This window comes from Trachymyrmex cornetzi, unplaced genomic scaffold (assembly GCF_001594075.2).
Source record: "Trachymyrmex cornetzi isolate Tcor2-1 unplaced genomic scaffold, Tcor1.1 scaffold1093, whole genome shotgun sequence".
NCBI lineage: Eukaryota > Metazoa > Arthropoda > Insecta > Hymenoptera > Formicidae > Trachymyrmex > Trachymyrmex cornetzi.
Window position 1 is genome coordinate 469,986 of NW_017295646.1, and position 26,208 is coordinate 496,193.

Below are 26,208 nucleotides of genomic sequence, written 5' to 3' on the forward strand. Positions count from 1 at the left end.
AATATCGCGCTACGGTATAACTTTACGATATCCATTTATCATTAATAATTCGTACGTAAAGTGAATACGGAAAGTGATACATAAGAAATCCCATCGGTTTCGTATCACGAAATTGAATACTCGACTTGTGTAATAATCGATATCGATGTAAAATTGCAAAAAATTTATCGCGCTCGGAAGACCTAATGAAAAAATGCCTTAAAAAAGCGATACTTTCATTTTTAGATCATAAGATCTCGGCGTTCTACAAATAAACTTCTCGGCTCAATTAAATGAATTAACGACAATTTGATCAAACGTCAGCGGATTATTAATCAGATGACGGAATTGAGAAAATCATTCGAAGAATGCAGAGATCTTTTGATTATCATTACGATTGCACACGCGATTACCACGAGCTTGGCACGTGTCCCGTGACCAGTGTAAAATGTGAGTTTATGACAATGTTTACATGTATCTGTGAATTATCGAGGTACCGTCTGTTGGACAAGGTAATTTCTTAGGTTTAAATCCCCATTATACGCAACATTTAGTGCATCCTATGGCGGAACATCACGAGGCATACATCCTATTAATTTCATGTTTATAACGTTCCTGAACCGCTTTCCTCTTGAGTTTAAACGCCGCGGTGACCAAACCCATATCGGGTGACCATTGTTCTGCACACAACTTCACCGCACCGGGTATTTCAAACCTTTGGAGCTTACCTATAAACGATAAAGGTAGTTGAATAATAATAAATTTATCGATTGACGATAACAAAATAACAATCAAAAATAATAAAGAATATACAGAAACATACATTTCCTCGCTTGCTCAACAAGTTCTTGAAGTACCGCTTTCTCGATCTGTGGATTGTTACAAAGTTCCTCGAGATTCTTTCCAGTTATGCCTAGATTACTAGCAATTTCTTCTAAATAATGCTGGTTAGGTACAACCAATGCCACTGTGTACGCTTTATTCGCATCGCCATAGACGCATATGTTTTCTACGACAGGACAAGTCTTTAACTCTGCCTCAACTTTACCCAAAGAAACGTACTCGCCGAGTTGTAATTTAACCAAGTCCTTCTTTCGATCTACATAAACAAAACATTAATTATCAGAGATATCAAAAATAATAACTAATATAGATATTATATTTCTCATAAGAACAAAAAGATATTATGTCCACTGTAATTTTTGGGACGTACCAATAATTTTGATGGAACCATCTGCATGAATTTCGCCGATATCACCTGTTCGGAACCATTGTCTGCCATCCTCTCGGAAGAAGTCTTCTTTCGTTTTATCCGGCAATTTATAGTAACCCGCGGAAACTATGTCTCCACCGATCACTATTTCTCCTCTAGGATGTGGATGATCTTTGACTCGATAACCAGCTTCTTCCCAATTCTCTAACCGGATATCGCAAACCGTAGTAGGTGCTCCAACTCTTCCGGTAGTTCTATCGTACGCTAAAAGAAAAATGTACGTCGTGACAACAGGAACATCGAATAAGCATTCCAGTTCAAAAATACATACTATCCATAACGGTTGCGCAAGAAGTCGTTTCTGTGAGTCCATATCCTTGAGTTACGGTGACGCATAGGCAAAGTTTCACTTGATTATGAGTATCCGGACTGAGCGGAGCGCCTCCAGAGAGCACAAGTCTAACACGACCGCCTAGTACTTGCTTTGCGGCTCCGAAGATATACTTGTCGAAAAGAGGCGTTTCATAGCCTCGTTTCGTCCACTTCAGTTTGTATTCATATGCAAAATTAAAAATAGCTTGTCTAAATGGACCAGATTTCTTCACTTTTTCGTTTATTCCTTTGGAAATTCGATCGAGAATAAGCTGAAACAATTTTACATTTGTATCAGTATTACCTAAAAAATTGTATTAAAATTAGAAACAAAATTTAATAATTTGTTTTAGAAAAGATATTGATGTATTTTTTCATTTATTATAAAATATTTTTTTTTATTTGTAAACTTAAAGACTTGAGATGCTCTGAATAACTTGGTGATTAATAGATAAACAATTTTCTTTTCAGATAAAAGAATTAATAAGAAGAAATCGAATGATTTGCAAAGATTTGAAACTCACCGGTACTGCAGTTAAGCAAGTTGGATGTAGGACGGAAGCATCACCCTTCGATCCTCTCTGAATCTTACTACTCGAATCAATCAGTGTAAGCGGTGAGCTGTAACCGATGGGCACTCCGGTTAAAAGACACACACTTTCGGCCAGTAGCTCAAAGACATGGGCCAATGGCAAGAAACCGAGAAAAACGTCGTCTGATCTAATCTCTACAGCATCGGAAAATGCTTTTAGAGTACTAATGATATTTTTGTGAGAAAGAAGGACGCCTTTCGGCACTCCCGTCGAACCAGACGTATACATAATTATAGCGGTATCATCATTCTTTGGCGAGTTAGCACTCGCACTTGACTTATTGCCCATTTTAATAACATCGGTAAAGGGTAACAATTGCACTCCATCCTGAAACAAAAACAATAAATACTTAAAAAAAAACCAAGAAAATGAAGACTACTAATCATAAGTAGCAGTACTGACATCAACCATTACGTAATAACATGACAGTCAATCATAGTCGATACCACAGCTATTAGGCAAAAGAAGTTTTTAGAAGAAAAATAATACTAACAGATCCATGCGGCGCGTGCATAACCGATTATTTAAATTATTAGTTAATTTTCGCAATAACTATTCCATTAATACAATTACGTACAATCATAAAAAAAAGTCTGAATAAAGATTATGTATATTCTTACGATTTAATCTATAAAGTCATCTAAATGTCAATTTGTATTAAAAATTAATATTGAATATTTAAATTAAAATATACCTTGTAACCTTTGGTGCTAGTCGGTTTGAGTTGATCTTCCATATAGATAATTTTCTTGACTTCCGGTACCATGTCTAGTAGACGCTTGAATTTTGGCAGAAGTTCATGGCTGGTAATGACAGTATCTACTTCGGTTTCGTTGATACCATGAGCAATAGCCTCATCGCCTAAAGTCGCGTATATCGTCACCACAGTGAAATTCTGTTTGAAACATCCATGTGCCGCTATCATCCATTCTGCTCTCGTCTCGGCGAAGATAACAATATTATTACGTGGCTTCATACCGAGTTCTACCAAACCTCGGCCGAAGGAAGAGGCCAACTTTTCGACTTCGCTAAATGACTTCCATTTGTACTCTCCCATTTTATACTAGAAAATAGATAGAATTTCACGATACAAAATTAATTTTGTATCTCTTCGATATTAACGTTAAGTAAAGAAAATATATAGATATGTTGAGATTCGTCCTAAAAATTCTTCTCTTTCTATAATTTTCTCTTTTACTTTTATTTTTTAATATAAAAAAATGACAATTTTTCACATTATGAAATATTAAAGGATTTATATTTAAATGTCTGAGACATATTACCTTTTTGAAGATTCTGCCGTTAGGTTGAGGTTCATCTTCCTCTGCTAAGATTTGTCTGGTACCAAGGCACTTCTTATCGCCGTACATTTTGACAACGCAAAGAAGTACCTTTTCCAGAGTATCAACCTTTTCACGTTCGAGCATGATGTGCATCGATTTGGGAGAATCGACGCTTCTGTAAGTGATCTGGTTGTCATCTTTGGAGATTGGACGGGCCTTAATCCTCCTGGAGGCCTTACGCTTCTCCCATGGTCGTTGAAGTATGAGATACACGGGGAAGGTCAGCAAGTCGTACACGTACGACAGAGCCTTGATCGCGTGGATCGCGCCGTAGATCCAGAAACCTTCCATTTCCCTGTTAAATAAAGAAATCACTCAATATTCGTATTTAGATATCAGCTCGTTAATAAAAAACACTATTCCATGCTTCTCTTCTCTTGTGAAATTTGGACGCAAAAAGATTATAACGAGTGCAAAACTCGAAGTAAATAAATTTAGATTTTATTTTCATATCCCCTCAAAAGAAAAAAAATTATTGTAATTATATAATTTATAGATTTATATAATTCGATCATTGTACTTTAATTCTCTCTTGTATATAGAAAGATACAAATTTTAAATATTATTAATTATCTATATTCTCGCGACATTGTCTTATCGGATACTACAATATCTCATTCTGCTTATCCGTAGCAAGCGAATTATCTACTCGAGTAAGCAAGTTTTCAAGCGTGAGAGAGTAAAGGATATCGGTCGGAATCATGCGTCTTGCAAACAATTCGAATCAATAACGATCAAAAACTATCTCGTACATAAACGATCGATAAGCAATATTTAATCATCAGGATTAATTCTTTCGTGGACTTTTGACGAATTAGCGCCATTTATCTATTTTTATAGCAGCGTGGTACAGATATTGTAACATAACACTTATCATGCTACGTGCGTAGAAAAAAAAAAAGAAGCGCTCTTACAAACACGACATATCTATCAAGATCGATAAGTGATACGATAACAAGCTATTGAAGCAATAGGATACAAATTCAATCATACACATCTATAGTATGCATCAACAATTATAAGAATGTAATTGTATTCCTGAAGCGAAGAACTAGAAAGGCATATCATTTAATTAGTTTGCCTTTTCTAGCGTTACCTGGAGAGTGCCAGAATACCACTGTCGCTTGTCAAACCTAATAAAAAATATAGTTTCTAATTGAACAATAAAAATGTAAAAGTTGCTCAATTACATCTCCTTTAATGCCTTGTGTGACATATATATTGGCTATTGATTTTCAGTCCGCTAATAAAATTTCACACGTTAGCGATATTTTTTTACGATAAAATATGTTTGAGTATTAATCTTCCTTAAATATTTAAAAAAGATTTTGTTGCCTGTTGCAAAAGAGAATTAGTGAACTGTAGGAAACATTTTTTTATTTTTTTTTCATCTTAATTTACCAAATAATTTATGTAGCTACGAAAAATTCATATTAATACTGCATGAAAGAGTGATCATTTTACGAAATATTATATATAAATAGCCGTGTTCAGCAAAATGTTTATCTTATAACTGTTGGAAATTTTCTTCGCGCTGATTGAATTATACTTTTAGAACTAGAGAAATAATCCTATCTCTCTCTCAGTAAAGAAAAACTTCCAATAGTTGTGAAACATACGTTCTACTGAAAACGCAGCCAAAAGTAGATCTATCTATATCCGCGAGAAAGAGACATAAATCCAAAAAGTTAATTTCAAGTCCACTTCGATCACATGTTTCGCGAGGTCAAGTCCAGTTCCGATAAAATATCAATCTGCGGACGAAGTCAATTTAGATCAGTGGACTTGCATATCCATTGATTCTTTTTTTATTCTACTATTGATTGCGCCATATCGTATTCACGATACTTTTTATTCTACTATTGATTGCACCATATCCTCTATTCACGATATACCGACCATCCCTCAACTTTATTATGCAACGCACTTATGCCACCTCTTTCTCCTTAGGTATAGTTAGATCAATAGTTACTTTCTTACTTCACACTACAATATTGTTATTAATCAAGTTTCTGAGTTTGCTTAATATTGAATTGTGCGTATAGCAGTCAGACGGTATCAGCATAATGCAGTGCACTTGATACCGTATACGAGAAGCAAACATGAGTTATGTCACGTTCCTGCGATTCAACTTAAAATAACAAGTAGGTCTGACGCAAACTTTGGTTGACATTACATCAGTTTGTAAAAATACTTTACAGTTTTTTCGCTATTGAATTAAACACCGATAAGATAACGTTATTTCGAAAAACCTGTTAATTCGTTTCTTATTATCATATATAATGACATTGTTTTATCATCATTAATCTTTTATTCCGATGTTGTTGGTTTGCGACACGGTAGTCTGAATGCTAATTATAATTATGTATTTTCATATATCTCATTATTATTAATATATGTAAAAATATAATGCAAATATAAATGCAGTTAGTTAATTGATGTTCAAAGTTCATGTTTGAGTTTTCTATAATAAATATTAAACGCATTGTGCAAAAGAAATAAAGAAAATTACTACATGATCTAAGAGTAACTAAATCGTCTCATGTATACCAATTAGCAAATAAACGCACTTATTATCATCGTAAGAGCATTAAAAATAAAATATGGAATACAAGATATAACGAAAATGAAATATACATGACGATATGGAACACTTGAAATTAAATCTACATTAAGAGTCGTATAAGAAAAATAGCACCTTCGTAATTGTATAATTTATAAGTCTATAAGTAGAAAGAAAATAGGGAAATAGGGCAAAGATATTGACGTCTATATATATAAAGCTAGTCTTTAAATCACTTTTTAAAAATTTTATAAAAATCCGTACGTATAATCGATAAAGGAACGATTAGATTTCTTCAATTAAAGAAAGTAAAAAACAGGTTTTAAAAAATAGCAATCGCTTTAAAAATAAAATCTCATCAAAGATGAGATTAGAGTATGTTAAAATTGAAATTAAATCATAAATGTAGCCTTATTTTTGCGATCAACTGCAATTTTCATTTATATCTCATGTCTCGCATATTTTAATTTAAAAATGGGAGAAAAAACATTGACTGCCTTACAATTTTGGTCATAAAATTTATGATTTTATGATAAAATCGATGATTCTGTGGGAGACCCTGCATGATAGTGGAAGATCAAAGTGTTGCAGAAAAAGACACTGAGAGAACACGTAATCGAGATTTCAATATCGTTACGGACTTTGAACGACGCAAGTTCACGTTGCACGCAGCGAGCGAATGGATGGAGCCAACCAGTCTATCGGGTCTTATCTGCGATTGAGTATGTGTCCAAAGGGTCTCGTGCGTAAGGCGGAAGTTGAAGGGGAACGAAGGGGGCCAACTGTGCGGTAACAGGCATCTCACGGTCAAATGCCGAAGTACATCGTCCGCTGGAGATCTCGAGATCTCGTTGTTCATTTTCTTTTCCAACGATTTGTCAATCCGCAAATTCCCGTGAGTCGAATAAAAACTTTTTCCTCGGGATTTTTTATTCTCCTTGCAATGCGTCTAACGAACACTCGAAAATATTATATCCACAGAATTGAATTTTTTAAATATTTTGAAACAAAAATTTTTTATTAAAAAAAACTGGATTATTAACTTTTAAAGATATATCATAGAAACAACATAATGTAACAATAGAGAAGCAACAGTAAAAAATAAAATAAGCTCATATTATATAGCTCTTTACTCAGATGAGAAATTGATATGAATACTACGAAATATATATTCTCTCATCTGCATTAAGAGATAATAAGTTACATTTTTATTTCAAATTGCTTTCAACATTCGAGTGAAAAAGTTCGGTACTATTTATGCAGCCATAATGTTAAAATAACGATATCTTACTACTGATCTACAACCAAACTTACGATCAAACACGGTCTCCAATCATATATTCATTAAAAATTGAAACAAAGAAGAGAGTAGCAGAGTCAGTCCATTAAAAAAATATCTTCGTACTTTGGCTTTCTCCTTGAACATAAATCGATGCAGGTTAAATCTATATCTTGTAAAATGTATTTACTTAATAGTTTAATGATCAACATACTTCAAGATTTTCTAATAAACTAATAATTATCCAGAATACAAAATGTATAAAAAAAGTTATCATAAAGTTTACAAGCTATGCGGAAAGCTATCGTAGATAAAGTCTACAAGCTACGTTTTTTTTTTGATAGGAAATTATTAGATTTCAATCCAAATCCACATATATTTTATAATGCATTTACTTATTTAACAATTAACATATTTCTATATATTTTTTACTAAACTAATACATATAATTACGCAAAATTTATAAAAAATATAGATAGTCTACAAACTACGTAAGAAAGTTATCATAGATAAAAACTACACAGAAACGCTTCAATCCAAATATTTCAACGGCATAGTCACGTTGAAACTTATGTGTATTCAAGCGTTGATTATTATGGAAAAATTCTCATAAAAAACTCATACAATATTTTTCCAATGAGGATCACAATCGACCTTGTAATAATACCGATTGTTTAAATTCTTCACTACCGTTTTTGTACGATAGCTGATCTGATTATTTCTCTAACAAGAAATAGAAAAGATATACTTACGGAATATACGTTCTGTTCGATGCTAAACGTGGTAATGTGATTCTAAATTTAATTTATGTAACATATTCTACATTTACTAATTTGAATGAGAGATTAGAATCACATGACCACATTTTAGATAGAATACCTAAATATTACAATATACTGTTGTATCATATCTAACTATAATTTATATATTTCATGCCGATAACATCGAGAACAAAATCGTCATGCTAAGAACAAGAGACAGATAAATCAAAGCGATAGAAATAGATAAAATAATAACAATAATTTTAATTAGCCGTTTAATTAGCAGGTAAGTTGCGAAGTATTCCACGGAATTTTCCGGCGATAAAAAAAATTAAAAATAAGTGTGACAAAAATATCATCATATGAGAAGATTGCAGATATATAAATAACAAGGAAAAAAAAATACGGCTATAAATAATATGCGACTTAAATTGTAACATATAGAGGGAGATCGTAAAGAAAGAAACGTGCTTTGATCATTACGGCAAGGCTAAATAAATGAAAGAGCTCGTTGGATGCGTTTCAGGAAGTCCTACGAACCAAGAGGCCCACAGCACGTTTAATTTAACATCGTGGGCCTCGTATTCGCATCCGAGGGCGTAGAGAGTCGTAATAGTATAAGCGGAAATAGAAAATACAGCAGAGAGCTCATGCGGGGCGTATGCAGCGAACGATGCGCGATGCATAGCGGTGCAGGCTCCGTATGTCTACGAGCTACGCAGCGGCATATCCCGTGCGTTTACACTACGACTCACTGTTTATCGTCCACGATCATGGTGGCGGTTCTCTATCCGGTCGCTCTTACTCTTCCAAGATCAACACTTCACCCGGCGGGGTGCTTCTCTGTGCGCGATGCGGATTAATCGACACTGCAAGAAAAACCATTCCCAAAGTCGACAAGAGTTAGTGAGATCTGCGAGGTGCATGCGGTGCATTCAAGTACGCTCTTCGTCGCCGAAATGGTCCTCGACTCGGCGCGGCGGAGGTAGGAGGACTCTCGAAGGCTCGAAATCGACTCGTCTTTGACAGATATGTCAAGAAGGCTTCTGATCGTTCTCCCGATCCTTAATATGACTATCGTCGTCGAATATCGGCTAAAAATGCTCAAGTAAGAGATTAGACACTGTTTAAGCTGCCTCTGCTGAAAATTTACAACGCACGTAAGGTGTAGCTTTAGATTGCTATTCATAGTCGATTCTTATATCTTAAGATATCATAAATCAATCAGAGAACGGTATTAGTATCTTAAGATATTACTTAAGACGTTCTTAAATTGAGAATGGACTATGAATACCGGTCTCTCTCAGACAATTTTTAACTGGTCTCATTTTCAGAATGGTGATCTTCAAGATAGAGTAAGATAAGTGTATAAAATAGAGATGTATAAATATCTTATTTTAATCCGATATATACTGCCAGTACTGAAAATCTGTAGTACTTATATGTAACGTGAACTATAAATTTCTAGTACTGGCAATGTATATCGGAATAGCCTTTATCTAATGCATAATCTATCTCATTTTATCTTGAGCAGCGTCCTGAATAATAACAGATCCAATCTCTTACTTGAGAATTTCTATAATCATGGCGTTATCGGCGCTCATCGATCGTTAAAAACGTGTAAATAAGTTATCGTTAATCCTTAGAAGTGCGACTTATCTTTACATAAACGATAGTTATCGAAATATATTCTATATCTAAGCTTTAAATATTTTAAAGTTTTATAAATGTTGTTATATAGAGAATTAGTTGACATTTGCTAAACCATAAATTGCAGTAAATTTGAATAAAGGTAATAAAATGTATCTTAAAGATTGCGCGTAAATAAGTATATCTTTGCGTGTTTTAAATTTTACAGATAGTGATGTTTCACGCTGCGAAATGTGTTCGTTAAAAATACTAAATAAACTGAGGAAAAAAAAAGAAAATAAGATCATATATTTATATAATATTATAAATTTATATTATGCGATAATAAATCAAGATTATATAAAGGTACACGCGGAGTTGCTGGATATGTAAAACTGATATGCGTGCAAACAATGAAAAAAAGAAGAAAAAACTAGGAAATATTTAACATATGAATAATGCAAAGACTCAACTGGATATAAGTTAATAAGATCGGGTATAATTAAATCGCATATAACAAACTCTTAATTTTAAAAAATCCGCACAAACGTGCAATCATACGATAAAAAGTAATCAAGTTATTACTTAATAGGTCAGATTCACATCCGTCACGCGGCTTTGCCTATTTAGTAAGTAAGCTTTCTTTGACAGGGCGGTTTCGTTTACGTCTCTTAAGTGTTCCGGGGCACATTGCATTTACACAATGTAAAATTACGAGCAGACGGCAATTAAACGAGTTCCCTACGACGAATATCTTCCAGTATATATATATATGAAACGTCGTATTCGCGAAGAATTCCTCGAAGTCATCCGCAAGTTATCCGCCGCGGTCCGTTAACCGCGCGGCAACTGACTCGGTCAAGTGCACTTTGCCCCCGATGCACGTGTGCACGTGTCAATTCGCGGCGGAATGCACGCATTGCAGTCGAAACACGCCGCGCGATAACGATAGCGGCCAGTTTCGATTTTCGAGATTCAATCCCTGCGCGGCGCAAAGTTCAGTTTTATACCTATTCTATTGCTCGTACATTGAGAGAAAAATGTATTAAATTTTAATGAAATTTGTTTAAATAACACTAGCTAAATATTTATTAAATGTAAATATGTATTTATTTGGTACAAGATCATTAATTTAAATACCATTTTTTACATTTATTAATTGAATAATATATTTGCAAAGATTTGCATTATCAAACACTAAAATCAGCTTGACTGAAAATAGAATATATAATATAATATATATTATTTCTATCAATTAATTTATTCTCATTGGTTTAATTTCGATTTGTAATTGTTTAATTTAGTAAATATTTATTTATATTTAATACATATTTTCTCAGTATATGTCATGTACACTGAAAAAAAATATAGTCAATTTTAATAAATATTTAGTTGAATGCTATCAACTAAACATTTATTAAATATAAAGACATTTATTCGATACAAGAAACATTAATTTGATTTAACAATCATTCTTTTTATACTGAACAAATATTTATTTATGGTAAGTAAATGTTTAGTTGGCAGTATTTTTTGAGAGAGAACTAAATGTTTATTAAAACTGACTATTTTTTTTCAGTGTAGAATTCAAGTGCCGATTATTCTTTTTTTATACCAATTGTTTTTCGACTCCCGTTTTGATTTGCATAAATTATACACATTACGCATGAATTCTTATCTTGTCCTATCGATACAAAGGTGCAAAGAGCAGCCAGTCGAAAAATTATCGGATTTGTATCTCATTGTTTTGCGTATAACACGACACGGACAAATAAGGTGATCACTGAAAACTATGTATCTGAGATAACGTTATAACAGGAATATAAAAATCGCAAATAAAGCATTTATCCACTCAATCCACTGGTATCACATCTAACTAGTACTATTTTTTATATCTTTACCACCGAAGGGCAAATAAATATAAACGAATGCATTATAAATATCGCAAGAACGCGCACCTTGTACTCAAGCAGTTTTGCAAGACTACACGATCCAAAGTTCACGTTGCTTGACGTAGATAACTATTGAGATTCGCGATAAGAATTGACGGTACAAAGAACGAGGACAATGGTGATGCCGTTCAAATTCAATCCGCTTTAGGAGATTACATGAAATTTACTGCCACACAACTTTATCTCCCCGTAATCGGAAATAAACAATTGATATGTAATTAATTTTGGCGTATATATTAATAGGTCTGTTCGCGTTGCTTGCACTTTTTGCACTTTTTGCGCTTAGAATCTTCGCTTTCTCTCTCTTCAACAACCAAATATATATTTATCTCATTTTAAATGGAAAAATTTTTAGGGATTTCAAGCAACATGAACAAATCTAATTATAAATTTTAAAAATTTGAACGAAACAAGTAAATTACAAATGAAATCGAGACATCTCTATAACGAATGCGGACGTTTCGCAATATGGTACAGATTCGTCATAGAGACAAGAATTTAAATTCACAAAATGTCAGAGTTAGTTTTCAAAATGTCTTAAAGTCCGTTTTACTTACTTTTTTGAAAGAGTCAATAATATTATAACACATACATGTAAAGTGTTAAAAACTCTCTGATCAAAAGGCACGAAAAGTTGGTGTCTCAATTAATTATACAACGTCATATTTTTACTTCTTATGAGCTTCGTATGAGCAATCGCTAACGCGCGATTAAGAAATGGGAGAAAAGGTTAAATTCAATACCAGCCTGTCTTCCGAGGGTTAAAGTCCGACAAGTATAATTATATTTCAAAACATTGAGTAATCAAGTTCTGCGCGATGCAACTCTTCGCGACAAGATTTCTGGGCTTCTTTCCACGCGGTCGTTTTATGGGCGAGTCCGAAGTTCGATACTGTATGACGTGCAGAAAGGACGTCGTAACACCGATAAAGGTCCGTCTACTGGCACTATTTCACGCGTTGCGTCATTACTTGTATTCGTGGCCAGCCTTCATTCATCATTGTATTACCATGACGACGCACACTCGCGACACGTTGAGATCGATTATGCTCTTTCCAACACTTAACATTCATAAATTGCTAGATATTAATTAAAATCAACGTGAATAATAGTGTTTATTTCAACTTTTAACTTTATGCGTAATGTTAGCGTCATCTTGTTATTATTGTTTTGGACAAAGATCAAATCATTTAAACGACGCGAGCTATTCTCAGAGTATTTTTTTTTCGGTCGTACATTTCGTTTGTACATTCATTCGCAATATATCCGTATAATAGTTTATTAATAAAATTAACAGTTTTTAATCAAACTAAACTAAAAATAGCTAAATGTATTCTTACAAAAATCATAAACGATAATTAAACTAATATACTTGAAAATTTATGTCAATAAAAAAAATATCCAAATGTTTCCGTTTCGATATTAGAAACAATTGAAAAACAGAAGGATTGAAATTTATGTTGCATATTTGTAAAAGAATAATTACGAGAAATAGCCACAAAAAAGGTACAGACTTCCTTTAAAACAAATTATGACGAGCGTTAATACGACTGTTCCTATGAATCATCACGTCTCTGGGAATTGCAAAAAGGCATTGCCCTCTTTAGAGAACTACTGTCGTTTACGTTACCGATTTCATTCATATTCCTGTACCTTCACTAGCGTATCCACAGGTAATGGGCTCCCTTGAAGTCTTCTTTTATTTATAACAAAATATTATATATATTTTTAATATTTCGGAAATGATTAAACACAATTTTAATATTCCAAAAATATTTTTTAATTTAAGAAACTCGTAGATATAAAAAAAATATAAATTTCATTATAAAGAATTTGAAAGAATAAGGACGCTAGGAGAGTTAGGAAGATGTCACGCAAATAATATAGCTATGAAGCGTGAAACTTCTTTATTCACTAAACGCGCTTACATGTTCGGCTCACTTTTGAGCCTTCCTCAGAGCAAACATAAACTAACATATATAAACTAAAAGTTATCCTGTCATGGTGAGCTCCCCTACATCGAGAATTTACATGCCAGAATTAAGAAAAAAAATAAATAAATAAATAAAGAAAAGGAAAATAAAAAAGAAGGTAAATATTGAAAATGTCGAATTAGAGTATATGGAAACTAATTTATCGAAAAACTTTAAGAATAATTTCCCGAAAATAAGGACGCTCACCACAATTACAAAGCATCATATCGCACAAACATTACCATGAATAATTAAAAAACCAGTTCCCGATATGTTGGCCAGTCGGTATCAGACACAGTGAGTCACTCTTTAATTATTAGCTAGTATTTTTCGGGATAACAAATGGAAAAATCCAACATTAATAGTAAGCGCGTTTAGTGAATAAAAAAGTTTCACGCTTCATAGGTGTATTATTTGCGCGACGTCCTCTGCGCCTGACTCCTAGCGCTCTTATTCTTTCCAATTCTTTGATTTATAAGGAGTCTTGGTTAGTTTGATTTGTTATACAAATTTCATTATATTTCTTTGGTAATATAATTTAAAATAAAACGTTTTATAAATTATATATTTAAATACCTTTTCAATGTAATAATTTAAATAGTAATTTAATTATTATCTTTTCATATTTGACTTTAAAAAAAATTTCGCTCGCGCCCCATCAATGACCCTTTCCCTCGACAAATTTTGGATCTATCAAAGTGTACCTTTACTTGTAAATGGAATAAATGTATTAAAATTATCAGGTTTCTTCATATTTACGCTAATCATGCATTCTCAGAGTCACGAATGAATACTATTCTCCTTTCCGTGATGTATGTACTGCGAAACAACCTTGGTTAAACTTCGTTCAACAAAACGGTATCGACATTATCGCCACTGACCCAATTTTACGAGCACATACGTACTTTTAAGCACATAGAGAAATAAGCTACGATGCACTCATATCACACGGATGACCCGTCCTTCACGACGCATTTAGCGAACGTGACACAATCGTATATGCAAGATAATTCGACACCGCGCTAACAAGCTTCTAAGGATTGTAACTTAACCCAACTCAAATACAGTAACATTCGCTGTTGGTAGAATAATCATGGAAATATTAGATATTCAAGAATATAAATATTTTGAAACAATTATTTATATTATAACAATGTTCATGTAATAACAGTAATATTTATACGATAATAATATTCATAATAATAATATTCATATAATCGGATTCACAATGTTCCCTAAAATTTATCTTAGCGATAAATATTTTTATCAATGCCGTCAATTATAATTCTCTCGGATAGAAATGCTGCCATTTTTTTGCTTATGTCAAAAGGAATCATGAATTATTAGCTATCATGTTTTATTGCCAAAAAAATTATTATACAAAATATAAATTAAATGTTTTTTAAATCATACACTGAGAAAAAAATGCTGTTGATTCAATTAAAGTCTATATTATGGGCTCTGTCACTAACATAGGTGATTAATTCATATACATTTTTATTGACACAAAGGCATAAATTATTATTCCAATAATCAAGCCCTTTAGGTCAATAAAAATATACATGAATTAATTACTTATGTTAGTGACAGCCCGTAATATAGACTTCAATTGAATCAACAGCATTTTTTTCTCAGTGTACGTATCGATATTTCTGATTTAATACTTTCGTAATGTTTGACATGTAATTAAGATTTATCTGCGATATATACACAATAGATTAAATTATTTCTTAATATTCTCATTCCTTAATAATAAATCCAAATACGTTTTACATTAAAAAGTCATTTATAAAAATTTATTTAAAAAGATAGCATAAATAAAATAATATTGTACCTTCTTGAAAATATTTGTAAAATCAAATAACTATCACTATATTTCAAATATGATCTTAATGATTTCATTGAGCCAATATCTAATAATGAAGATTCTACAGAGAGGAACTCTTACGAATATAGAAAAAAATATAAATAAAAGATTCAGTATTTTATGACATTGCTTCACGTGTTCAGATGAAAAAAAGATGGGTTTCAAACCGGTGTTTACATAATAATCTACCGCGCAGTTTATGTAATGACTATCCTGAATTAGAATGTGATAATGAGAGAATGATTCGTGCAAACAATAGAATATATTGAAGTAACATCAAATGCATAATTTCCTCTCACAATTAAAATTTAAATAAGTTTATAAATTATAATTAAAATATTTAATAATCAAAGCGTAATAATCTAATATATCATTAATATTTTCTAAGTTACTTGGATATTTCGTCGAAATAACATTTTCATCTTTTTATTTTGTATGTTCGATGACTCTCAAAAATTTTGGACACATTGACGTGATTGATTGTATCGCTGATCGCATAAGGATCTATTGATCGTACACTGACAATACTAATTGATGAAAGAGCCCATCACTCTCGCGATGGGCGATCAATATTCTCAAGGATAGAAAATCGTGTTTGTGTCGCGCGGATATACATCTCACAAATTATACCAATTAAATGTAAGCAAAACCAGTGTATAAAGGCGGCACAATACATAATAACATATTTCATAAAAGTTTATTCTGGATAGAATGCTTCGTCAAGACAAAACAAAAAATCAAGATTCAAATAACTCATCGTGCGTTTTGATATCCGTCAATCATGACTTTTTAACGTGGATTATTCCGCTTCCCATAATTACGTAAGCTTATTACATTCACGCAATATCAATGATTATCGTGATGATCTCGCGAGCCGAAAGTGGTAAAGTACAGAATGCGACGGATTAATTAAAACGTTGAAGTGCAGATTATCCGCGCCGGTTTATTATCGCGATTGAACTGCAAGAGAAATTCCCTTCTTATTGCAAATGTTTGATTTTAACACGCCACACACGCAATGTATTTATAAATTGAATTACTGTTGAATGTCAAATTGGATTAATTGTAAAGTCATTAAATAGAGAAATCCAGGATTTCATACTCTTTAATTCACTGTTCAACCGGATTACAATAACAACACAAGTGGTCTAAGTGATCGAGCGAAAATTATGTTAGAATACGATTTAAAAAGAATCCTTACAAATTCTTACGAAAACAACTTCGTGAAAACAGCAGTCAGAAGAAAAGTAATGTTCATTTTTACACTATGAGAAAAGTTAAATTTAGAAGGTTCAGAAAAGTTCAGGTTTAGTATATAATTTAATGTTTGCCCCCCAAAAAAATGACTATAAAAATTACAGTTAAATTATAGTAACGGCAATCATCATAACTATAATTTTTACGTTGCCAACTATAGATATTTGTTGATAGAAATATACATATAATTATTATTATTAATTATTATTATTAATGTTATAAATAAGCAATAATAATCTTAATTATGATAACATATAATTACGGTCACAGATATCAAAAACTTTTCTCTCAATATACCAATGAGATTAATTAAAATCTCTGTTTAACTCACTTATCTTTTTCTTTAGTTTTAAAAATTAGAAAAAGATAAAGCGTAAATGAAGTCAAAGTTAATCTACACTGGTGAAATCGGACCAAGAATAAACAACGATCTTATAAATGTAACCTACAATATATAATCTACGACTTCAAAAAGTTATAGGAAATTTTTTGTCCGATTGTTATTTTGTAGAATGTAAAACTTTCGTTCTGAAGAAATGCGATAGTTTCTAATCCTGCATTACACTGGACTTAGACGCAAACACGAAGAATTTCTAAAGTAGTATCGAAATTATATACAGAAGATATTCAGGTCAGCCATTGCAAATGGTGCCACCGGAATACCGATTCATTCCTGTGAGGCTTCTTAAGAATTACTATATTTTGTTTGCATATAGAAACATATAATGTACAATCTGAATGAAGGTAAATCTGTGCTGCTTATCAAAACAGGTCACGTTGAAATACATGCGCTAAATGTTCATGTATGCGTTTCCATATTAATAATTTCCCCGTTAAAAATAGACAGTATACTTTTTTACGCTTAGACTACACGTGACCTGAATAGAGACCATTCGATGAAAAAATGTTAACAGAGTGTCTATTAAATTCTCGCGTTCGGAATCAGGATGTGACGATTTGTGCGCGATTATACATTTACTATGAAGAGCAATTTTGTCCTACAATCGTACTGGTTTGAAAAAAAAATCCGGTTTTATCGCCGCAAAAGCGGAAGAGAATCGACGGAAGAGGGACCACGAGGGGAAAGATTTCACGCTACATCGCCATTATTAATAACCTCGTGCGTGGCCAACGATGAAACCACCATGCACTACTTTACGGATTGTTTCCGTCTAGGCGATCATCCACGTCCGTCTGGCTTGAATATGCGTTACGCGTCACACTTAATCTCGCGACTTGCAGCTGCGACTGATCTCGTTAATGCTTGTTGACGACGATATCAACAAATTTACTTAGTCTTCGGAATAGATAAAATTTTCGCGAAACAGAGTGATAAGAGTATCACGAACATAAATCAGCAAGTAAAGCATCTTCTAGAATTTATTAGAATCAGTCAAAAAAGAAACAAACATATTTTAAGTGACGTTTATTATGGGAAATACACTTGCTATTCCCAATATATTAAAAATTAACATCGCTAATGTCTGCCACTATCTCGTACGACTTCATGTATATTCCAAAACGTAGCAAAGGTGATTCACAGTTATGCAAAATAAAAACTAACGTAAAAAAAATATTGAGCAAATACTGACAGTATTTTAATTAGTATTTATAAGTATTTATAAGGTCATATTTCTTTTCTCAAAAAATGGATATTATTTTATAAAGAATATATAAGAGAATTATGAGAAGTAAAACATCAAAAAATGACATTCTTCATTTTGCTGTTAAAATAAAATTAATTATTATCGACGAAGATTATTCACTTTCTTTATTTCTTTTTTTTGCAACGTTAAAAAAATTTATATACATATAATCTTTTATGTGCGTATAGAAAGAACCAAGGTTACATACATTATCCCGCCAATTGATTATAGCCGTGTTTATGTCTAAACTGTCGAAATGATTATCACGTGACAGCTATAAGCACAAACAATAAACCAACATAAATCCTAAACTTCTGTGTTTTTATACATTTAAATTACAAAATCTCTCATAAACAAGTTATAACGTCGTGAAATAATAAATGTGCAAAATTTTGATTATACCGGTGTGCATTTGGAGCAGCAAGATTGAATAAATATTTTTTAACTGGTGCAGTGCCATATTGGTTTACGTAAATCTTTCGTTCATTGATAAAGCCGTCGACCTCGTTCGATGTGATGACCGTGAATTTGCAAAATCGATCAGTCTGCCGCAAATTGATAACAAGAAACTTGCGAATTGATAACGATTGAATGGGAACGTTATGATTCCTCACTGATTGAGTCAGTTAGGAAGTTAGTTTACTCAGAATCGACGACAAACGCGTTGATGAAGAGGGAATCTAATGATAAGTCTTTCAGAGAAACGTTATGATATACTTCCGCCCGATATCAGCGAGACCGTTCCAATCCGCAGTCAAACAAATCGCAAATTCATCAATTTCCACGAAGCGTAGCATCTGGAATCTTAAATTCTGCACAAAAACGAATGGGGAGTTTAACATTGATTTACAACGTTATTCATAGATATTGGATTAAGATTTCAATATTTTCATACACCGAAAAAAAAGTTTCGTCGCATTAATTGGAATTCTGGTTGAAAATGAACAAATCAGAATTTTCTGGTAAAATCTATTATAATTTTTGTTAAGATAACCAGAATTTTAATTGATATATGATCGTTCATTCATTTTCAATCAGAAATTTTTTCTCGGTGTATACAATAAATTTTTCAAATATATTAATTGACTACAAAAAATAGAAACGTTTTCGAATCTTCAAATTTTTTAACTTGTTATCAATTAATACATTTGAAAAATTTGACATGCAATATTGAAAAAAATACTACATTACAAAAAATATCTGTTTAAACAGTTCTAATAAATATTTACTAAAAATGTGAATATATATTTATTCAATACAACCATCATTAATTTGATTTAACTATCATTTTTTATTGAGTAAATATTTATACTGGAAGTAAATGTTCAGTTAGCACTGCGTAATACTTTATCAGTGAATAAATGAAATATTAGCCTTCAGCTGTGTGTGTGCTGTATTACATTTGTCGAAAAATTATTCAAGTCTGTTGATTGGTTATAAGAGATTCGAGAACTTATCTATCTAATTAATCAAACAGTTAACACGTTTGAAAAATTTGTAACAAATAAAATATTAGCCTAAAGGCGCCTCCAGACGATATGGCCAACGTATGCCAACATTAGCAAATATCATACACAATATATAACATACATAATTATCCATATTTAATGTAGTCAATATTTAACGAACGTGTGCATAGTTGGCCACTTTTACAGTGTGCGTCGACAAAGAATGCACGACAAATTCCAAGCTCCTAACACCCACAGGTGGACGATTACTCGCAACAAGCACCAACAATACAAACATTCTCACCTAACGAGTTTCGTGACAAAGCGACCGCGGTTCCTTCTCGCGACTTTCCTGCTCACCGAGAGATCACTTCCAGCCGGCCGTCGTACGCTTTTCCCACCGCGCGATCGCGGGAGAGGAAATTATCACTAGGCACGATTCAGGAGTGTCGGTGTGAAGAATGATGTGGTGTTCGCATATATGTGGGTGTGTATGTGTGCGTGCAGTCTACTCTCTGCGTCGCACTTCTTCACCACGTCTCACTCGCGGGCGTGCCGTGTACGTGGTACAAAGGACAGGGTGTGCGTGTTGCGTAAAAGCGAGAAGAGGAGATCGGAAGGTGGACTTCGAGACGGTCGACGAACGACTGAATTTGCGCCGCGCCGACACACCGCGACACACATCAAACATCTCGACCACCTTTGATCTTTGGTCGTGGACCGACCCGCGCGTGGACCCTGGGATTTCGCCCCGATAACGCCACGCGACGATCGGAGGTGGAAGTGACGTGCGCACGAGGCGCCGGGACAGCTGTTCGCGAACCCGGGACTCGGGACGAGTCGGAGAAACGGGGGGGAAACCCCGCGAATGAATCCAACACGCGTTCTGCTTTCCCAAGTCCACGCGAGCTCTCGGTCTCGGATGAACTCTCGAAAGGCAGTTTGTTGATAATGAGACTCGAAGCGATCTCGGACGAATACTTGCTTGAATCACATTGCAATTGAGTCTTTTGCCGGCGAATTCAAAAGAGTTCATTCTAAAGGAAACTTGTGACCTTCATCAAGATGATCCTTGACCAGATCATTAAATAATTTCTAATATGTTACAACGCTGAATTAAACTCAAAGCTCGGTTCTCGCAAAGCAATAAAATATAGTTCAGGGTCAAAATGAACATAAAAGGGAGATGTTTCAAAAATCTATTTTAGAAATAAATAAAGTGTATTATAGTAAATATTAAACCAACATCTTCCTTTTACGTTCGTTTTGACTTTTAACTATATTTTATTGCTATTACAGAATTGTTAATTAGATACTACGTTAAAATATTTTATGCTTCGAAGAAAATTGCTAATATTTTTCCTAAAATTAATCATTTACGCTCGAAGATTTGCGAGGAAAGAATAAAAAATTTTTAATAAAAATAATAACCGCTATGTGAGATTATCGCTTTTAATATCACGATTAGCAAATTCTACGTTTCGTATAATGAACTTTGCAGTTCCGTCATGTTATTATCGAACACGTGGTACTTATTAATCGGGTCAAGTGAGGAACTGATAATCGAAAGATAGTCAAATAATCGATGTGCCAATTCACATGCAATATCACGGCCAACCAGGTCGGTGCGCGTGCTCCGGCTTCCACGTTCCAAATAATCTAGAGAATCTAGAGTCAAGTCCAATTGCGAACGCCAATAATACTGCGCCACGCTAAAAGCCAGAGAAACGCGTAATCCGAGATCCGCTTGCTCACGCTGCAACGTCATCAGCCTCTAGGTATATAGAACGAGGAAGAAACGTAGTTTCTTTTGTCGATGGATTCTAGAAGGTGCATTCTAAAGAAAACTCGTAACCCACATCTAAAACCTGTCTTTTTAGCTAAACTTCTGGCATGGTTTGTCTCTTCTCTTTTTCTTCTCACGTTGGAGAAAGAAAAAAGAGAAAAGGTAGACAAGAAGCTCAGCTGGAAAGAAGAAACGGATCTCTCTAAAATATTTTAGAATCTCTAGATAGTCCCCAACCAGCGGCTAAGTAAATTCTAATAAATTACAAAATTGTTAATTAGATGCTAAGATCATTTAAAAAATTTACATTCCGAAGAAAATTTGCTTTTTTAAATTTTACTAATTTAAGGCATTTAAATAGCACTTAATTCTGGAGCATTTATATTTTTCCTATTTATATGTTGGATATATATTTATTGTTTATATGAAGACATTAAGCTTCTTATTATCTCTAATTATCTGTCACACGTTTGGAACAAAGTTCGAATTATAGCGACTAATTAGTATTTAATTTTCATCGCGTTAGCATTTACCGCTAATTTGATGGAAATCGTATGAATCGTATATATGAAGGATTAGTAAAACATTGTGGACAAATCGCATTATCAGCACACACAAGTTTTCATAACACATCGTTATTTGTATTATTCAGCTGTATCGAGAAGGTCAATACTTATAAATACTCGATCAGCTGTAATTTCTCAATCAATTTTTCAACATCTTTCTCAATATTTATCAACAGAGTGTTCAAATTTCAATCATAATTACATAACAAAATGAGATATCAGAATATTTTCAGCGAATAATAAACAATGTAAAATCGATATAAATAAAATAAATTATATAAAATCCGTTGTTATTTGTTAAATTACATGTAAAAAAAAACCCTTGTATTTAAAAAATCAAACACCATCAATTTAGCGTTAAATAACCTAACCACGTCTGCTTATCAAGATTAGTGTTAAAATAAACCAATCAAGTATTTCTTCTCGGATCACCCAGTATACCGATAGTATCACGGAAGCGTCGCTTACATTCTTTTAGGTCGTGGTCGAGGATCTCGCGCGGCGAAGAGCTCCGATCTCACGGAATTTCCACGTTACACGTGCCGGAAGAGTACACCCGCAATCTCCGAGTTTCCGCAGACGCGATCTATCCTCAATGACGCTCGATCCACGACGCCATCGCATCGCCAATTCACCGGATCTCCCACCCGACGACGTTCGTTCCCGCGCGCGAGTACTCCGTTGAATCACACGCGTGCCACGCAACCGGCTTCAGGTACCCGTACGCACTGACGGCGTTGCCGGACACGAACCGACCTAGTGATCAACGCCGCGGCCATCTTGCAGCCTGAAACTAGCGGGATCGATGGGACGCTGCGAGCGTCTCCTGTCGGCGTGGCGTGGCTTGGCTTGGCTTGGCTTTGCTTTTCTCGGTCAAATGTTTTTCCTTTTGGACGGTTCTTTAATGGTTCAAAAATAAAGGAACCTGAAGGTCAATCTTGTAACTTTTTTTCTAGAGCGGAAACGTAAAGTGAAATAATTTTTTTATGTATGTACATAAAAATTTGTACTTTTCACGTTTCCATTGAAAACGAATCCAATTAGATTTCGTCTTTTATTTTAATTTAGGATTTCAATCGAGTAACTTTTTCTCTAACGTGAAAAGTGACAATTTTTGCATATACATACACAAAAATTTTCATCTTTCACGTTTCTACTTAAAAAAAAAAAATTGCATGGTTAATATTCTAAAAGGCAGATCTTATTTCAACCGTCTTAAATAATATCTTAAAGTGCTAAGGCGACTTTGTAATTAGCTTATAACATCTTAAAACTACACTTAAGATAGTTTTAAATACAAGAACTGATTATAAATACCAGCTTAAAAGATTAAAATAAAAATTCTTAGACTAAAAGACGAAGCCTAATTAGATTTGTTTTATAATCTCGAGTTTCCAAACGTTCGTGACAACCCTTATAAAATACCTTTATAAAATCCCCTTTATAAAATACGAACAGATTCGCCTCTCTCACTTTAAATTCTTCTCTGTAAAACAGTTAATTCAAATATTCGGTTGATTCTTGATTTTTACTGCCTCACCCTTGATTTTACTTTACAAGTGAACGCGTAAACATTCGGCGCGTTTGGTTTTCGCTAAACAATATGTAAATATGATACACTGTGAAATCACTATGAAATATTCCATAAACGACGATAACATACATCCGGCATTTGCCAAACGCCGACCCGAGACTGAAAAATACTGTCGAAAGTACTTGCTAATAAATAAACAAACGTTCTTTTCGTTACGTTCGGGAGTTTCGCGGATTTCTTTGGAGGATTTAATCTTTGATAATCAAAATGTCACATTGAAAAATTATATACCGTTGAAATAAGAGAGTAAAACAAGTCTGTTTTTTCGCGTGTACATTTATACTCAAAATTCACATTTGTCGTCTTACTGTCTATTTCTACCAATATCGATTAAATTGCGGATGACGCCATTTTTGTTCTGCTGTCATTTCAACTTTTTTCTTTTTTCATATTAGATATACAATATAAAATTTTAAAAATATGTGAATACATATATATAATACAAACAGTTCTAATGATATAAATTATAAATAATATCATAATTTTTTACTAACCAAAAACCAGGATAGGAAATTATCAATTTGGCATTTTCGGTGATTTTTTAATAGAAACTTTAATCTCTGTCTAACTTAATTTTTACTTTTTTTCTAGTTATAAGAATTAGAAAAAATAAAGAATACAATAAAAAGTTTGATGTTAATCTGTATTGGTAAGAATGAGCAGTAAAGAATTTGGAGATAAACAATCGGGAATGAAAAATTGAACCAAGATTAAACTATATTGATAGAAACGGATACAAAGCCTACAGCATAAGACGTATTTTTTCCTACTGAATTGTTTGCGTTTTAGTAAATAGAATTGCACCACACAGATAGCCCATCATTTCCAGCAAACTAAAACGCAAGCAGTCATATAAGAAACAATGTATTGCAAAAAATGTGCCACGGGCTCTAGACTAATGTTTTATTTATCGTATGACACATTTTTCAATCACGTTAATTGACTGTTGAATAGAGAAGTTCTCGAGTTTCTAGAAATCCTCTATCTTGTAGTCCATTATTGATCAATACGCTCGAAAAATTCGTCGTAGGACAAATAAAATATTAGCCAAATCAAAGGAAACGGCAGACGATTTTCGAACGGATGCCTTTCTATTCTTTCTCCCTCCATTATCGTAATGTATCGGTCGTGACCCCTTTGCGGGCCGCAATATGGTCGCGCCGGTCACTTACGGAGTCGCACGTGTCGGTCAAATGCTCAGGCGGGTTCCAAAAATATCGCATTAGAGTGAATTTTAAATCATCTGTAAAAAAACGATACTCAAGCGAGCAACGATTACGGGCGTTATTTGTTTACATGGGGAATTAGCATACATATGCTGTCGTATTTGTTATTTTGGCTTGTTTTTTTTTATTTCTACACTGGACTGCATCATAGAATTTTTTTTAACTTTAGCCAATTAACATCAAATAAAATATATATCTACATATTTCATTTAAAGTTTTAAAAGTATGTACTAGTTTAGCTATAAAAATAGACCTACGATGTCTATTTCTATCAATGCAGATTAACTTTAATCTCGGCTTAAATTGCTTTAATTTAAAAAATTAGAAAAAGATAAAGAGTAATTAACCCAAGATTAAAGTTGATCTAATTGGTACAAATGGGATATAAACCTAATAAGAATAAATTGCGCATTTTTTTCAGTTGTCATTAATAGTTTAGAAAAAACAAATCGTATCTCTTTCGCTCTTTCCTTCTCTAAAATATCGAATTGAAGGAAGATGCTGATAGATTCAATTCTTTCTAACGGAGCACAGCTGTCAAGATCAGGAAATGCGCATTTTATACCTATACTACGTCTCTGAACAATTTACGTGAATAACGCGGAAATTTCGAACGATTATTGTTACAGGATCAATCTACAGTAATCTACCTTTCCGTATACACGTCGTGTACAAAGATAAATGTCTGTTTCATACATTCCATACGGTAATGCGTGCACGTTGAAAGAGTAAACAATCCAATCTACGCTCTTCTTACCTCGAGAGTACGTGAGCGCTTCACGGCTTTTGTTTAGGATGACAAACATCGTTAGTACACAAACGAGAGAGAGACAGGTGTCAGAATCAGAGACGAAACATTGATACGTTCGCTTAATTTACGCAAAATGATCTCGACAAACTACAGATTCTAGGCGCGTAACGGATTACGTTCAACTTTTGCGAAGCAGGAATCCGTCCGTCAGATTACGTACCTGATTTACTAAAAAAATTACGACGCTCTCGCTGCTAAAACGTTCAGCCGAATGATCTGCAATTCAACTCGTATCGAGACGTGCAATGTGTGCCGGCTGTCAGACAGGACTCATCGCACTACGTTTCAAAACGCACGCTGTGGATGTACTCAAACTCACGAGCCGTTAGAAGTCCGACTCGGAACAGCCG

At 33.5% G+C, this 26,208-nt stretch overlaps 1 protein-coding gene across 5 annotated transcripts; it reads right to left on the reverse strand.

Moving 5' to 3' along the window:
• Nucleotides 1-26,208, reverse strand: Acsl (Acyl-CoA synthetase long-chain). 5 transcript variants are annotated; one of them, XM_018508018.1, is made up of 9 exons: nucleotides 26,019-26,208; nucleotides 8,859-8,972; nucleotides 3,441-3,795; nucleotides 2,852-3,220; nucleotides 2,089-2,484; nucleotides 1,524-1,836; nucleotides 1,193-1,456; nucleotides 803-1,078; nucleotides 1-707 (listed from the first exon to the last, which is right to left on the reverse strand). In XM_018508018.1, exons 2-9 carry the CDS (start codon nucleotides 8,876-8,878, stop codon nucleotides 553-555), a joined length of 2,148 nt encoding a protein of 715 aa, XP_018363520.1. In that variant the 5' UTR covers nucleotides 8,879-8,972; nucleotides 26,019-26,208; the 3' UTR covers nucleotides 1-552. The 5 variants fall into 5 exon arrangements, with proteins under 5 accessions (XP_018363520.1, XP_018363529.1, XP_018363555.1 ...); XM_018508027.1 differs by lacking the exon at nucleotides 26,019-26,208 and adding an exon at nucleotides 22,696-22,982; XM_018508053.1 differs by lacking the exon at nucleotides 8,859-8,972.